The 17,500-nt window shown below is 42.0% G+C and overlaps 2 protein-coding genes across 4 annotated transcripts in view; both read left to right on the top strand.

Annotated features, from left to right (window-relative positions):
- gpa33a (glycoprotein A33 (transmembrane), paralog a) overlaps positions 1–7,665 on the top strand; it is a 10,101-nt gene extending 2,436 nt beyond the window's left edge. The window contains exons 2-7 of the mRNA XM_019115874.2: positions 1–121; positions 1,202–1,418; positions 3,614–3,778; positions 3,868–3,984; positions 5,039–5,171; positions 5,246–7,665. The exon at positions 1–121 is cut by the window's left edge and continues 37 nt beyond it. Coding sequence (XP_018971419.2) covers positions 1–121; positions 1,202–1,418; positions 3,614–3,778; positions 3,868–3,984; positions 5,039–5,171; positions 5,246–5,687 — 1,195 coding nt within the window. The 3' untranslated portion in view covers positions 5,688–7,665. The remainder of the gene's footprint in view (positions 122–1,201; positions 1,419–3,613; positions 3,779–3,867; positions 3,985–5,038; positions 5,172–5,245) is intronic.
- Positions 7,666–14,821: 7,156 nt separating this feature from the next.
- LOC109109090 (immunoglobulin-like domain-containing receptor 2) overlaps positions 14,822–17,500 on the top strand; it is a 21,522-nt gene continuing 18,843 nt past the window's right edge. For all 3 annotated transcript variants that reach the window (XM_042717016.1, XM_042717017.1, XM_042717018.1), the window contains exon 1: positions 14,822–14,952. In XM_042717016.1, the coding sequence (XP_042572950.1) occupies positions 14,880–14,952 (73 nt within the window). In that variant the 5' untranslated portion in view covers positions 14,822–14,879. The remainder of the gene's footprint in view (positions 14,953–17,500) is intronic.

Here is a 17,500-nt window from a genome sequence, read left to right as displayed (position 1 = left end):
AGATAAAGTATATAAGATTGCGAGGGGCGATAAAGCGGTGATTCCCTGCGTTTTCACACCGAGTAAAAGCATCACATCAGTAACATGGACGGCAGATCCAGACGTCAAGGATGATCCAGAGGTAATAAAACAGACACATTGATCACAGGAGTCATTCAGTACAGAACAGTCCCTAACTAACACCACTGGTGCTCGCGCATGTCTCCCTGCTGACGAGCGGAGCCAAGTTTTTGTCTCTTTTTTATTCACAAGAAATGCATTTATTAAGGCGCGGAGCCACCGTATCTCTTTATGACTTCTTTATTTCAGCTTCGCCCCAGCGCCAGGCGCAAGTCACACGAGCTTCATGCGGTCTGCGGTCTGAAGTTGTTAGGCTGTATGTCAGTAAAACAAACTTTCCTCTCCTGACAGCTGTATTGCTGTGCTCACGCCACACACTTTTCAACTTCACGCGAAAAGGCGCACACTCTTTATCTCTTCATCACAAATAAAGCTAACAAGAAACTATGATCTTACAATGTAGTTCTGTCATCATTTTATGAGTGTAGGCCTGTTCATGTATGTATAGCATTACATTAAAGAACGTATTAAATAATAATAATAATTTTATATATATATATATATATTATTTAATGCACGAGTAAATATGAACACAGTACTAGTTTTTTCTAACTCATTTTACATTCTGGCATTTATGTGCTGTTGACTCGCGGCCTTTCTTATTTCCTCTGCTTCTTTCCTTTTTTTATTAACCATTTCTTATCACTATCTGCATGTCTCATCAATGAGTATGAAATGATGGTGAACAATTGGGGGTTTTGAGAACCAGAACCAATCTGACTGAGCAATAAAGCTATAGTGAGTCCCTTTATTAAAATACCTGGAGGTGAGGAATAACACACAAATTGTTATATTCACTCAGCATTACTTGATCTAATTCACAAATATCTCAGTTACAATTTAGTAGAAATTAATTGTATTCAGTTGTGTTTTAGGCACTAAAACAGTCCAGTACATTATAGTCAAACACATTTTTATATTGAAATAATGAAGATTTCTGTGCCAATACTATAAAAACCAATACTATTCCCATTGTAACCAGTAAAACCATTACAAATTCTGTGATGGTTTCTATTTTAATTTTCTTTTTCAGCAGGGATGGAGCTGTGTTAATGTTTTGTGATTGATTGTTTTTATACAGATTAACGTCGCTGGTTACTTCACTCCCACAAATAAAGTGACGGTATACCAGAAATATAAAGGCCGGGCAAATGTAGTGGTGGATATGGTGAAAGGAACAGCCAACCTGGAGCTCCTGAGCACCACCAATGCAGACACACGGGACTATGAGTGCAAAGTTCAGGATCCGGAGGATGAGCTGGGCCTTCTGTCTGACAAGGCCAGTCTCGTGGTCCTGGGTAAGAGACGCCACCATCCACCCAACACTTCAGAGAGATGCTTCTGAACATTCAGAGAATGATTGTACTGTATGTGTCATCATCTGTGTGGAGGACCAGCGGTCAGATCTCTTCAATAATCAATACTCAAGTCCAGTGCAGATGAACAAATGTGACCTGTGCAGACAAAATGAGTCACATTGAGCAAATGTTCAAAAATGAGTTCTTATTATTTTCATTAAACGACCTTCAAAATGATGAATGATTGGTTGGAATCGGATGAAAAATGACTGAGCTAGATCCGTTTAAAGTCGATAGAGTTAAAGTTTTTTTTTAAACAATATTTAATTTGTAAGTTTTTTTTTTATTTAAAAATAACCAAAGCTGACCAAAGTGCTGTACAGAATAGAATAAAAAAAAAACTCAGAAATAAAATGAATAAAACAAGAACACAAAGTTTTCTGAAGGTTCCGAAGTAAAATCACCAGCAACGCTGCATCTTTTCCTCCAGTTCTTTTCTTAATAATAATTACAGTATTATTAATCACAATGTAGATGCAAAAAAACTATACAAATATAAGAAAGAAAAAATAATGCATTACCTTTTTCATTTTACATCTAAACAAAAGCATTAAAATAAAAAAACAAATAATCAAATGTAAAAATCAGTTTAGTGTGTTCATTACAAATAAACTGATTATTAAAACTACAAAAGCAGTTTAATCAAGAGCAGTGAGCGATTTCCTCTTTTCTTTTATTGTTAGACTAGCATTAATGCGACAGACGGCCTATATATTAACACCTACTGTAAAACTAATATAATGTTACACATCAAATGTTTTTCCCCAAATGTTCACTTAAAGGGATAGTTCACCCCAAAATGAAAATTAGCCCATGATTTACTCACCCTCAAGGCATCCTAGGTGTACATGACTTTCTCCTTTCAGATGAATCCAATCTGAGTTATATTTAAAAACGTCCTGGCTCTTCCAAGCTTTATAATGGCAGTGGGTGGGTGTTTCTGTTCAACAGTACAAAAAAGTCCCCAAAAAAACATCCATCCATCCATAATGAAAAGTGCCTCACATGGCTCCGGGGGTCAATAAAGGCCTCCTGTAGCGAATACATGAGATTTTGTAAGAAAAAAATCCATATTTAAAACATTATAATCATTAATCTCTAGCTTCCGCTAACTGTCATACACGCGTTCACCATTGAATGCCTTTCCAGCGGATGACGAAGAATGAGAAGTGAAGAGAAGTGACGAACACGGAAGCGCAGAGGAGAGAGCAAAACAAAACACCGGTCACGAACTAGAATTACAAAATGAGGATTTGTAAAGAAAAATTTCAGAGGATTTCGTTATAAGCCGAGAGGAAACTGGTTTCCCTTTGCTAAAGTAAGGAAACTTTGCTTCCTTTGCTCCTGTAAACAAACGTTAGTTCTTGTGAGACTAGCATATTCTCACCAGAGATTACACTACACCGATGTCCTACATCATCCACCGGAATGACTTCCGTATACGACAGTTTGTGCAAGCTAGAGAAAACTGTTAAAATCATTTTAAATATGGATATTTTACTTAAAAACTCATGGGTTCACTAAAGGAGGCTTTCATTCACCCCCCGGAGCCTCCTGAGGCACTTTTTATTATGGATGGATGCGCTTTATTGGACTTCTTTTGAACTGTTGAAAAATAACAGCCATTTACTGCCATTATAAACTTGGAAGAGCCAAGTTAATTTTTAATATAACTCGGATTGGGTTCGTCTGAAAGAGGAAAGTCATATACACCTAGGATGCCTTTAGGGTGAATAAATCATGGTCTAATTTAAATTTTGGGTGAACTAACTCTTTAAGACAACGGATTATGTCTGCGTGAACTTAATTACTGTAATTCTGTGTATATGTGTATATTTATCGGGATCGCGCGCTGACAGAAGTGCCTTTATGCGGGAGAAAAGCAACTCCTCTTAGAAAACGTACAAATAAAAATAATTGTAGCTGTTTAATTACTATTTGGAGAATTGGGAATGCTAGACGAGGGCTTAAGGTCCTAATTTTTGTGAAAACCTCAAATTTGACTAAAATCAAAAATGTTTTACTTTTGTTTGTGTGTCGCTCAAAATGAGCCTGTGTGCATTCACACTCATTTAGCCAGCACGGGTCACAGATGTGCATGCTACGATGACGTGTGTGTTCTTGTTTTGTGCCAGTGGCTCCATCACCACCCATCTGCAATATTGTTGGGAAGACAGAATACTTCGAGAACATTCAACTGACCTGCCGCTCCGAGGAGGGAACGCCGACACCGAGCTACAAATGGGAAAGCTACAACGTCAATAACGTCCTTCGACCGCTGCCGCTCAAGGCCACTGATCGTACGTGTGTGTGACACAAATACATGCTGAAAGCTTCTTCTCCTGCATCACTGATGTGTATGTGTGTGTGTTTGTCTGTCTCTCCTCAGAAAACGGGGCTTTGTCACTTGTCAATATTTCCATGGACACGTCTGGCTACTACATCTGCACGTCCACCAACGAAATCAAATCTGCGAAGTGTAATGTGACCCTGCGCGTCAATCCACGTAAGAAACTGATCTGTCGTAACCTCAAGTCATGACCAATGTTGGGCTCGTTACTCAAAAAATTACTTTTATTACTCGTTACTAGTGACTCCTTTCAAAAGTAATATTATTACTTTACTTATTACTTTCTGGCAACAGTAATTAGTTACACTACTAGTTACATTACTTTTCCTGTACGACCAACATAATTTGTAATTGCGTATCTTACCCCAAAAATTCTTCTGAAATGTTACAATTTCTGTCTAATAATTTCTGTCTAAAAATCCACACTGGATCGCAGTCAGAAGTTGTTACAAACACTTAGTGGTGACTGATAGTGACGTTTAAATAAAAGTGTTGTATTAACGTTATTAATTGCATGTGTAGCTTGAAGCTAATTGTAGTTATAATTTCTGTTACCCATGTATGATTATATCTCATGATGTATTTTATCAAAAGAAATATGTTCATTGGAAAATGTTTCATTTTCTTTTTAATTATTGTTATATAATTTATATCAGGATCAGAGGGATGTGCCAGAGTAAAGTAAACTTACACATTGCTGTTCAGATCATGACAAAATCAATGTAATGGCAACATTCCTATCCGCTGAATGTCAGCTTTCCCATATTCCAGTCTTGCCTGCTGCACTGGCGAATTTATGTGTCCATGAGTCGTGAAAATTCAGAAAATAAATCTAGGAAATATTGGATTGTTGGACTTCAAATCAGTAGGGGTTGAAGCATCAAATTAACTAACGAGCTGTTTTATGGATGGGAACTGTAATATTATTTTACACTTTGGTTTAATGTGTCCTTGTTACATGGTACTTGTATTTACTATTGTAATAACAATTAATTATGCATAATTACATGCAAACAACCCTAAGCCGATCTAATCCTAACCCTAACCATATAGTAAGTAGATGTAGTTAATTAATATTACAAAGTATTTAAATATATAATTACACTGTAACAAGGACACCATAACCCTGAAATGTTATTAGTAATTACTAACACTACTAGTTACTGCCCAACACTGGTCATGACTAACCCAACCGTCTCTTCTCCTCTAGCGTCCATGAACATGGCCTCCACGGCGGGGATCATCGGGGGCGTTGTGGGCATGGCTGTATTAGTGGGAATCATCATCTGCTGCTGCTGCTACTGCCGTCGCAGGAGGGAAAAGGCTGAGGAATACCCAATGGAGTACGTAAGAAACACATCTCGCACATCCGTCACTCGCCGTGGGCATCCGCTCAGCTTTATCCCTGTGTTCGCAGGACTCCTGAAGATGAAGAATTCACAGACAAAGACCCTGAAGGGAGAGAGGACGACCGTGACATACACGTGAACTCTGAGGAAGAGCGTCGGCTGAAAAGCGCAGACAGACGCGATCCACCTGACGACCGCAGCGAGAGGAGCTACGATCGCCGCAGCGACTACAACGACCGAAGAGATCACTACACCGACAGACGAGACGATCGTAGTGACCGGACCGAGAGGAACGACAGAGACGACCGCCACGACCGAGATCGTTACGATGATCGCAGAGACCGCAACGATGACCGTCGCGACCACTACGACGATCGCAGAGACCGTTATGATGATCGCAGAGACCGCTATGATGACCGCTACGACAGCGACCGCTACTCCGACCGCTACGACAGTCGCGACAGACCGCCAAGCGTTCCACCGAATAAACCCAAAGAACCGAGGAACTGAGTTCAGCAGACATGGATATGCGATTTGACAGAATAAGGGCATGTTCACACTTGGCGTCTTTTTTGAAAAAGAAAAAGTTGAAGAGCACTTTTTAGTAAAATAAAAAGCTGGTAGTGTTTTGGTTACGAATAGCAGCCGAGGGTTGTCTTTTGCTGCTATAACAACAGTAGCCTAGTGCTGTGTGCTGCAGAAATGTCCAGAAAAAAGTTGGCTCTTGTGTTGTCTTTTTAAGTTAACAGGGAGGAGAATGTTGGTTCACAACGATGTTTGTGGGTGCGCAACATTATACAGGGAAGGAAACAGTATGGTGCTTACTACAATTTAATCCAGGAGCTCCGGTTGGATGATACACGGTCTGCAGAATATTTTACACTTGATAAAGTTTTGTACTCATATCCAGTGCTTGAAGCGGAAAAAAAGAAGTGCTGGTACTCACTGTTTAAATTCGTTTACTGGATCCTTGAAATTTCCAGGAGTTTACCGGTTTAAAATGATGTGATCGCAAAAGCCTGCTTCTTTTCATTTTAAAGTATTATTTTTGATATAAAGTACTGATTCAAATTAGTAATAAGTAATTAATTATTATTTGATATGCTCTCGCGCCCCACACACCCCGCTTGCATTGATTCAGGTGATTGGTCGAGATCATCTGGGTAGTGTGGTTTATATAGTGTCCTTTCCAACCATATATGAGATCATACAATCACCCAGACCCTGACGCTTTACTCTGAGTACCGCCAACATGTCAGAAGTGCTGGTGTGCACAAAAAAGTGCAGGTGCTCTAACCAGTGCGTACCAGCCCACTTCAAGCACTGCTCATATCGTACAATTCCTTGTGCTCCAAAGCTATCACGATCTATCTACCGGCTATCTTCTCCATTTTTTATTGTTGTTTTTGTCGCTGCTTACTTGTCATTGGTCAGCAGTCAAAAAGGCACTTGACGTAGGCAAAAATGTAACTTTTTTCAACTTGAAAAGACTCTCTGAGCTGCAGAAAAAAATACCAGCGGTGACATTTTAAAAAGCGCTCAATACTTTTTTGAAAACACGGCTTACTCCCGTGTAAAATGTAAAACAGATGCTGGCGGCTTCAAAAAAGACTCCAAGTGTGAACATAGCCTAAAAGGGCTTTAATAAATCTTCCACTGACACACAGTGTTGTGGCCATTTAGTCTCTTATGTGTTTATATTTTTTAAAGTGGAATAATCCTATAACGGTGTGTAAGCGGGATGATGGGGTTGGTTTGCTTTGATTTTACTGCTGTTTATTTGTATTGTGAAAGGCTGCAAAAGAGCCTTGTCTCATATTTACTTTACTTTTCAGATTTTTGTTGACTCTTGTTGACATGTTTCATGTGGGATTTTCCTAAACTTCTTAATTGCATTTATAGGAATAAGTAGTGTGAATCAGTTCGATTTCAGTTTTATTTCGTGTATAGTTTATTTTTGTATTGTTTCAGAATAAAACATTCAAGCAAAAGTCTTCTGTTGGTGGACAAATGGGTTTCACTGAAGTTCCTGATTCAGTAGTTTAACATTCAGGCTTCTGTTTTAAACTGTGACAGAGTGAAGCTGAACTGCGGTGGTTAGTTTCCTAACTATAACTCATTTACCACTCAGCGCTGGTCATCTATTGTCCAACCACTTCTCTCTTCATTATGATTCATTGTTATGAAAAGTGGTCCTGTTCCTCTTGATGATGTCAATCTGTGAGATTTGCACCTGTCCATTTTCAGCTAAGATGTAATTATATATAATTATTCTTAAACACAAAAGTTTAATCATGTCAAGGAAAACGTATTCACTTGTATATGACAGAATTTTATTGTTCAACTTAGAGAAGATCATGCTGTTTTTTAATGATTCAATTGTTATGGTTTTGATTGATTTCTACATACTTTATATTCTGATATTGTTTCTCATGTAATTTTTTGTACTATGTTATTTGCTAATCATTAAATACATGTTTTTACTCCAGTTATTTTTTTTTTAAGTCTGAGAGTATTTTTAGAAAGTGCGTGTATTGACAAAAACCTTAATATATTGACTAAATGACAGATGCTGCATTTGCATGCAGTCACACATAATGGGTAAGTTAAAGCTGTTCAAGGGAACAGGTGATTTTTACATCTCAAAATGTGAAAAATACAATTTACCATTGTTTTGCGTACAGATTGCACTTCTCATCATTAGTGACTGTCTGTTTCATCCAAACTGACTTACAGTACATTTACAGCTTTAATTTTTCAGGGTCATTTATTCCCTGGGAATCAAACCCACGACCCTGGTGTCGCAAACACAATGATCTACTGTTTGTACTACAGGAAACCATGGTCACTAAAGTTAAACCATATCCACAAATTAACCATGGTTTTGAGACATTAACCATAGTTTTAATTTGTAGTAAAACTGTGGTTATACAAATCCATGGTTGCTACACTTTTACTACAATAAAACTATGGTTCATTTTCTTAAGGGATGTAAGAGACCAGGGCTTGTTGTCACACACTGTAACAGCATGTATTTGTAACTGAACCGCTTCTAAACATTCTTATTGATTTATTGATTGATTGACTGATTCTTAAATTCTAAAATTATATTTTTGTCTAGTGATTAACACAGATTATAAAGGTTTTTTTTTTGCTTTATTTGTGGTAAAACCATGGTAAGGGATGAGCTGCTACACCTGAGAGAAACACTAGAGGGCGAATTCATTATTGATACAAGTCCAAAATAAAACACTTCAAACTTACTTGAATTGATACTGATGATCGTTAACATTTTAAGAGGTTTGCTGTTTGTGAAAGCTGTACGTTGAAACTGAAGCATTAAATAAGGTTTGAATTTTCTCATAGATATTTATTGTTTATGCTTTGTATATTTCTGACGAGTATTTCGAGAGAACAGGTTTATTAAATAATGAAATGATGAATGTGTGTAATAATGTTGCTGAAACTCCTCATCTGTGTCCCTGCAGCACAGAAGCAGTCATCAGTAGCACAGGTATATTTGTAGCAATAGACAACAATACATTGTATGGGTCACAATTATACATTTCTCTTTTATGCCAAAAATCATTAGGATATTAAGTAAAGATCATGTTCCATCAAGATATTTAGTAAATTTCCTACCGTAAATATATCAAAACTTAATTTTTGATTAGTAACATCCTGTAACGGTAACAAATGGGTGAGGAAGCAAATGCAAGAGTTAAATGTAAAGTTTATTGAGAACAGGAATGTATAACTGAGTCCAAGGGAAACAACAGGTGGTAACAGCGATGGAAGACGATGATCCAGGAAGTGGCGGTGAGTAGATGCAGCAGGAGAGCGTGACACAGGCCTGAGATGAGCAGTCCGTGGTGGTAGTAGGTGCATCCGGTGGTGAAGAGTGGACGGGGTTCCGGGGAAGACAACAGCGAATCAAACAGCACAGAGAAACAAGGACGAGAACCAGGCAACCAGACGGGAAACTGCATAAAACGCTCTGACAAACACAAGACGAAAGACAGGGCATATATATAGGGATCAGGTGATGAGTAACAGCTGGTGCAAATGAACAATCAACGGCGACGCCCACATGAAACAATCAGTGCAGACGAGCGACACACAAAACTCCACCCACATAGTGAAAACCTGAGACCACGGTTTACCAACCGTGACAGTACCCTCCCCTCTAGGAACGCCTCCTGTCGATTGTAATCATCAATCAGGGAGTGATCCAGTATGTCCCTAGCAGGTACCCAACTCCTCTCCTCCGGACCGTAACCTTCCCAGTCCACCAAGTACTGGAATCCTCGTCCCCACCGTCTCGAGTCCAGAATACGATTAACCAAATATGTGGGTTCCCCATCTACGAGATGCGGCGGGGGGGGAACCGGGGTGGGCGGGTTAATTCGTGAATAAAACACAGGTTTAATTTTGGACACATGGAAGGCGGGATGAATCCTCCTGTACGCCGGAGGTAGTTTGAGGCGGACGGTCACCGGACTAATGATCTTGGTGACAGGAAACGGGCCAATAAACTTGGGAGCTAACTTATTAGAAACGGAACGGAGAGGAATGTTCGTAGTAGAAAGCCACACTCTTTGACCCACGATGTATACGGGAGGCTTAGACCGGTGGCGATCGGCTTTGGCCTTGGTACGCACCCTCACTTGGAGCAGAGTCTCACGGGCTCTGGTCCACGTGCGGTGGCACCTCTGGACAAAAGCTTGAGCGGAGGGGACCGCGACTTCAGATTCCAGACTGGGAAAAATAGGTGGCTGGTAACCTAAACTACATTCAAACGGAGAGAGGCCCGTGGATGACACTGGTAACGAGTTATGAGCGTACTCAACCATAGAGAGTTGTTGGCTCCAGGAAGAAGGATTCTTGGAGACTAAACATCACAATGTTCGCTCTAAATCTTGGTTGGCTCGCTCAGACTGACCGTTGCTCTGAGGGTGGTAACCCAAAGACAGACTAACCGTCGCTCCTAGCAATTTACAAAACTCCTTCCAAAATTTGGATACAAATTGGGATCCCCTGTCAGAAACCACGTCTACCGGGAGGCCATGTAACCGAAAGACGTGATCAATAACAGTGACTGCGGTCTCCTTGGCTGAAGGTAATTTGGGCAAGGGAATGAAATGTGCCGCCTTCGAGAATCGGTCCACTACGGTTAAAACAACCGTCATGCCATTAGAGGGCGGGAGGGCGGTAACAAAATCTAGAGCGATATGGGACCAGGGTCTCGAAGGGACAGACAGCGGCTGAAGAAGCCCATCCGGAGGTCGGTTAGACGACTTACCACTGGCGCAAACTGAGCAAGCCAAAACAAAATCGTGAACGTCGCGAGCCATAAGTGGCCACCAGAATCGTTGCTTAACTAAACCCTTGGTTCGGCTTATCCCTGGATGACAAGCTACATTAGAGCAGTGACCCCACTGAATAACGTTGGACCGTAACTCCTCCGGCACAAATAAGCGATTCGGTGGGCATCCGGAAAAAAAAACTAAAAAAACTAACCCCGTCCTGACCTTCGATTCGACCTCCCATACGAGTGCTGAGACGACTATATTCTCAGGTAAAATACACTCGGGAGTCACCGGGCGTTCGGAAGGATCAAAAAGACGTGACAAAGAATCGGGTTTAACGTTTTTGGAACCCGGGCGGTACGATAGAGAAAAAAATCAAAACGACCGAAAAAAAGTGCCCACCGAGCCTGCCTGGAATTGAGTCTTTAGGCAGTTCTAATGTATTCTAGGTTCTTATGATCGGTCCAAACGATGAAAGGTACCCCCGACCCCTCCAACCAGTGACGCCACTCCTCTAATGCTAATTTGACGGCCAACAATTCCCTGTTACCAATGTCATAATTGCGTTCTGCAGGAGATAACCGATGCGAAAAAAAACGCGCACGGATGCATCTTGTCGTCTGAGGCAGCACGTTGGGAAAGAACTGCACCTACTCCCACCTCTGATGCGTCGACCTCCACCACGAACTGCCGTGTGGGATCAGGGGCTACTAAGATGGGAGCCGAAACGAAGCGGCTCTTGAGGTTGGTAAATACAGTCTCGGCTGTATTAGACCACCTGAACCGAGTACTGGGGGAGGTCAAGGCGGTCAGAGGTGAGACTAGTTGGCTGAAATTACGAATAAAACGTCGATAAAAATTGGCGAACCCCAGAAACCGCTGTAGGGCCTTACGGGAATCTGAACTTGGCCAATCTATCACAGCCTTAACCTTGTCAGGATCCATACGTATTCCCTCAGACGAGACGATGTACCCTAGGAAAGGAACAGACTGTGCATGGAATACGCATTTCTCCGCCTTGACAAAAAGACCATTCTCTAGCAATCTCTGGAGCACTCGTCTGACGTGTTGCACGTGTTCCTGGAGAGATGAAGAAAAAAAATCAGTATGTCATCCAGGTAAACATATATAAAATGATCTACCATATCTCTCAACACGTCATTCACGAGTGCTTGGAAAACCCCGGGCGATTTGGAGAGCCCGAACGGCATAACCAAGTATTCAAAGTGCCCTCTAGGGGTGTGTTAAAGGCGGTTTTCCCACTCATCCCCCCCTCCTGATGTGGACCAAATGATAAGCGTTACGTAAATCCAATTTTGTGAAGACGGATGCTCCCTGTAACCTCTCGAAAGCCGAAGACATCAATGGCAAAGGATAGGTATTCTTTACTATGATGTTGTTCAGCTCTCGGTAATCAATACTCAAAAAGGTCACAAGGAACCATCCTTCTTCCCCACAAAAAAGAACCCCGCCCCCGCTGGAGAAGAGGAAGGACGGATAAACCCCGATGCTAGAGAATCAGAAATATATTTCTCCATGGCCTCCCTCTCAGGAACTGACAGAGAGTAAAGCTTGCCCTTAGGCGGAGATTTACCTGGTACTAAGTCTATGGCACAGTCATAGGGACGATGCGGAGGAAGAGAAGCAGCGCGGGACTTACTGAACACTTCCTTCAGGTCCAGGTACTCCGCGGGCACGTTTGACAAAACCGTAGCCTCCTCCTGAAACACAGACACAGACACAGCAGAGCAAGCAGAAACAAGACAAGACTCATGACAACATTTACTCCACGAAGTGATGGTGTTGGAACCCCAATCCACTCGTGGGTTATGTTTGACTAGCCAGGGGTGACCAAGGACGATGGGTGCCACAGGGGAGTCCATGAGGAGGAAGGGGATGTTCTCAGTGTGGTTGCCGGAGGTAAGAAGGGTAATGGGACCAGTCGTGTGGGTGATGCAGGGTAGTACTTGGCCATTGAGTGCGTTGACGGTGATCTGATGGGAAGGGGGAGTGATGGGGAGTTTCAGGTGTTGTGCGAGGTTAGTGTCCATGAAGTTACCTTCTGCCCCCGAGTCCAGGAGGGCGTGACAGGTGTGCGTGTTGTTGGCCCATCTCAGTTTCACCGGAAGGAGAGTAGATGTTGTTGAGGACTTCCCGGCGGAGATCCCACCCGATAGTAGCCTCAAATTTACTACCGGGCTGGCTCTTTTACTGGGCAGGAGAGTAGAAAGTGTCCAGAGCCGCCACAATACAGGCACAGTCCTTGGGACCTCCGCCTCTCTCTCTCCTCCCGGGTCAGTCGAGCTCTACCCACTTGCATGGGCTCATGATCGAAGACGGGACCGACCGTGTTCTCTCTACTCGAGCTGCCACTCTCTAGGGTGCTTGGGAGACGTGTGGGACAGGCGTGTGCCCCCAGACGCTCGATGCGAGCATCCACGCGGAGCGCCAGGTCGATGAGTCCGTTGAGGCTGGTGGGCAACTCGAGGAGGTAGATCTCCTTGTGAACACGGTCGGCCAACCCATGCAGGAACATTGAGATTCCCGCCTCCCTCGTTCCACTTGCACACGGCCGCCAAGGTGCGAAACCGGATGGAGTAATCCGCCACGGAGAGATTCCCTTGCTTGAGTTCCGTCAGCTCGCGGGCCGCCTCCTTGCTGGCCGCGGCCCCGGTCGAATACCCTCTTCATCTCCTCGGAGAGGGAGTGGAACGAGGCGCAGCATGGATCTCGGTTCTCCCACACACCGCCGTTCCCCACAGGGCAGCCCTACCCGAGAGCAGAGTCAGCACAAACGCCACCTTGGACTCCTCGGTCTCAAAGGTGCGAGGCTGCAGGGAGAAATGCATGGAACACTTGGTTATGAATGTTCTGCAGTAATTAGGCTCACCAGAGTAGTTCTCGGGAACTGGTAGGCGTGGTTCGGGTCGATAGCTGGGTTCGGTGCTAGCCCGGGGAACCGACGGTGCGGGTGGCGCAGCGGGAATGGTCAGCTGTTGGATCTGCTGGGTGAGCTCGGACACCTGTGTCACCAGCGCTTGGACAGCGCGTCCGGTGTTGACGATGCTCTCCTGCTGCTGATCCATGCGGTTGACACTGTGGTGGATGAATTCGGAGAGTGAAGTGGAACTTGCTGCTTCCATAGTTGGTCAGAGCGTTCTGTAACGGTAACAAATGGGTGAGGAAGCAAATGCAAGAGTTAAATGTAAAGTTTATTGAGAACAGGAATGTATAACTGAGTCCAAGGGAAACAACAGGTGGTAACAGCGATGGAAGACGATGATCCAGGAAGTGGCGATGAGTAGATGCAGCAGGAGAGCGTGACACAGGCCTGAGATGAGCAGTCCGTGGTGGTAGTAGGTGCATCCGGTGGTGAAGAGTGGACGGGGTTCCGGGGAAGACAACAGCGAAACAAACAGCACAGAGAAACAAGGACGAGAACCAGGCAACCAGACGGGAAACTGCATAAAATGCTCTGACAAACACAAGACGAAAGACAGGGCATATATATAGGGATCAGGTGATGAGTAACAGCTGGTGCAAATGAACAACAATCAACGGCGACGCCCACATGAAACAATCAGTGCAGACGAGCGACACACACAAAACTCCACCCACATAGTGAAAACCTGAGACCACGGTTTTACCAACCGTGACACATCCCTGCTAAAAAAAAAATAATGAAAATAATAATAATAATAATAATAATAATAATAATAATAATAATAATAATAGAAACCATCACAGAAATTCTATATGCTTTCCACTTCAAAGACCATTACAAACATTACAAATCATCAACTTTTAACCATAAAAGCCAATAATTAAAATAATGGTTTTCTGCAGCGTGTTTTGGGATATATTCCATTATTTGGATTTATTGGCTTTAAGAAGCGACCAACAGAAGGTGACCAGTTACCAGTAGAGACCCACAGGCACCATTACAGTCTCCATTAAAACCAATACAAGCCCCATTATAACCAGTAAAACCATTACAAATTCTGTGATGGTGTCTATTGTTTTTTGTTTGTTTAGCAGGGATGCATTGTTAAGAACCTGATTTGGACAATTTTAAAGGCGATTTTCTCAGTATTTAGATTTTTTATTTTTTATTTTTTCTTGCAATTTCAGATTCCAGATTTTCAAATATTGTTCTCCTAACAAACCAGACATCAATGGAGAGATTATTTATTCAGCTTTCAGGTGATGTATACATCTCAGTTACAAAAAATGTACCCTTATGTCTGGTTTTGTGCTCCAGGGGCACATATGTCTTCGGTAACGCGTGACTGCGCAGGGGGGCGGGCGCGCGCGCGCAGACTTTCGAGACCCAGCGCAAACACGAAGTTTAGAAAAACGCTTGCTTTGAAACAGGACAGGCAGAGATTCCGCGATGGCTCACAGAACAGAGTACTTTAAAGCGCTTTCCTTCCTCAGATGCTGGATCTCGCTCTTGGGCTTCACAGGTGCGTCACTTTCCGAGTTTGCAGAAGTTGAGCAGCAGGTTGTTTTCTCGCTTTTCACTGTTTATCCGTCACTGCAGTCCACAAACTAGCAGCTCTGTCTGAAGTCGGGATTCTTTTTTAACGAGTTATGAAGTACAGTAAATCTGCGTTCAGCTGTATGTACAGTATATGTGGCGTATGATCTTTATCTGCACAATCACTTCATGTGTTTCACGTTCGCTTCGAGGTTTTGCTTTTTTGGGCAGGAGTTTCGCAGTTGTTACATAGTAACATTAAAAGATCGTCTTCAGTAGTTGAAACAGTTGCAGCACTTGTTTGAACACCATGGTAACGGTGTAAAGTGCTTACAGAGCAGTTACACCTCGCTGTGTTTCTGAGCTTAACTAGTGACTGTGTAATGATGTGCGTTGATGTCTAAGCAAAAGCCTCTACAATCAGGAGCTCCCTCGTCATCCACACTGTAAATGCAGCTCTGTTTGCCACTGAGATACAGTGAACTGTGGAATTTCTAAGGTTTTACTGTAAGACATTGTGTTCCTGTCTCTGCCTATGCCTGACAGACAGACAGATAGACAGATAGATAGATAGACAGATAGATAGATAGATAGATAGATAGATAGATAGATAGATAGATAGAAATACAAAAATATTTATTTTCTATTTATTCACAAATATAATTAACATTTTGTTACAGAACACATTTCCACAGCAGTTAATTTGATTCAAGATTTTTATTCATCACATACACGATTATATAACTGTATGATTCACTACAGTTTTAGAGATTTAAATGCATCGATGTGAAAGTCATTTAAAGAACTTTCTTATTAAACACATGATCTGCTCCCTTACTAGTGAACACTCCCTGCTGTCTGTCTGTCTGTCTGAATCCTGCAGGTCAGATTTAAACCATCTGTTTCTGGGTGTGTTACTTTATAAACCCACCACAGTCTGAAAACAGCTCTTCTGTTGACTGACTAGATTGATAGCAGATATTCAGAAGCTCAGAGGAGACACACTTGTGAGTGAGTGAGTGAGAGTGTGTGTGTGTGTGTGTGTGTGTGTGTGTGTGTGTGTGTGTGTGTGTGTGTGTGAGAGTGTGTGTGTGTGTGTGTGTGTGTGTGTGTGTGTGTGTGTGTGTGTGTGTGTGTGTGTAACTCTTACAGAACGTGATCTTGTGTGTGTGTGTGTGTGTGTGTGTGTGTGTGTGTGTGTGTGTGTGTGTGAGAGTGTGTGAGAGTGTGTGTGTGTGAGTGTGTGAGAGTGTGTGAGTGCGTGTATGTGTGAGTGTGTGTGTGTGTGTGTGTGAGTGTGTGTGTCCATGAGTGTGTGAGTGTGTGAGTGTGTGTGAGAGGGTGTGTTAGTGAGTGTGTGTGAGAGTGTGTATGAGTGTGTGTGTAAGTGAGAGTGTGTGTGTGAGTGTTTGTGAGTGTGTGTGAGTGAGAGAGTGTGTGGGGGGGCCTCTCCTCTAACTGCATGAATCTGTCTCATATGAATATGACTCATCTTCACTAATAAACTTGAGAATGTTCTGGTATTGTTCACTGCCTGATCATTCATTCTCTCAGGATCCTGCGCTGCTGCTACTTTACACCACAGCACTTCACAATTATAATGTAATTTTTTTTAAAAAGCAGCTTTTTTAATTGTTTACAACCTTGCAAAAGCTATGATGCGGCATCAGAATGAGTTCATTTGAACACATGTATTCTCTATAATGAATTGATAAAGCAACATTTAAGGTCCTTGCACACTGAGTCGAAATTTTCGCATGCGTTTTTTCGTCTTTTTCGTAGTTGCCTTTCCTATCAAAATGCTTGGTATGGATGCGAAAAGGCAGAAAATCAAACCTGATTTTTTTTATGATGGACGAAATTTTAAAGGGCAGTGTGTAAGCATGATATACACAACATGAGGTCTTATTTATTTTTTAACATGCGAAAATTTCGAACAAGAATTTCAGACTCAAAATCCTTTATTCTCAATGGATCTTGTATTTCACTCAGAATTACATTTTGAGAACGGCGTTCATGTTGACTAACTGAAGCCTAACAACTGTTGGTGACTAATCCACTTGTTGAGTCGTGACATGCTGAATACTGTTTCCATTGTTAATTGAAAAAACGATCTCAAGTTTATTTATTTATTTACAACACATGTTTAGGCTATCTTAGGCTAACTCAATGTGTACACAAGAGTATCCAGGCTCACAACGTCTCAGACACTATTATACAACACAATACACTGTCTCAGACAATATTTTTTTTTTATATTTATCAGACAATAATTCATAAAAAATTAATCACTTTCTGGTCAACTGAGATTTCACTATAAAGCTAAAGCTGAGCTAATCTAACCCTAATTCTCAAATAAATATTTTTAAGATTTTCAGATAAACATCATTTAGTATTTTTAATTTTTTTTTTTAAGTCACCATTATTTATACAGTGCTTTTTACAATGCAGATTGTGTCAAAGCAGCTTTACAGTATTAACAGGGAAATAGTGTGCCATTTTCCTCTGGCCAGACAAAACCAGCAGTTTGATTA

The sequence above is a fragment of the Cyprinus carpio genome, chromosome B1 (assembly GCF_018340385.1).
Source record: "Cyprinus carpio isolate SPL01 chromosome B1, ASM1834038v1, whole genome shotgun sequence".
NCBI lineage: Eukaryota > Metazoa > Chordata > Actinopteri > Cypriniformes > Cyprinidae > Cyprinus > Cyprinus carpio.
This window is presented reverse-complemented; position numbering and strand designations above follow the sequence as displayed.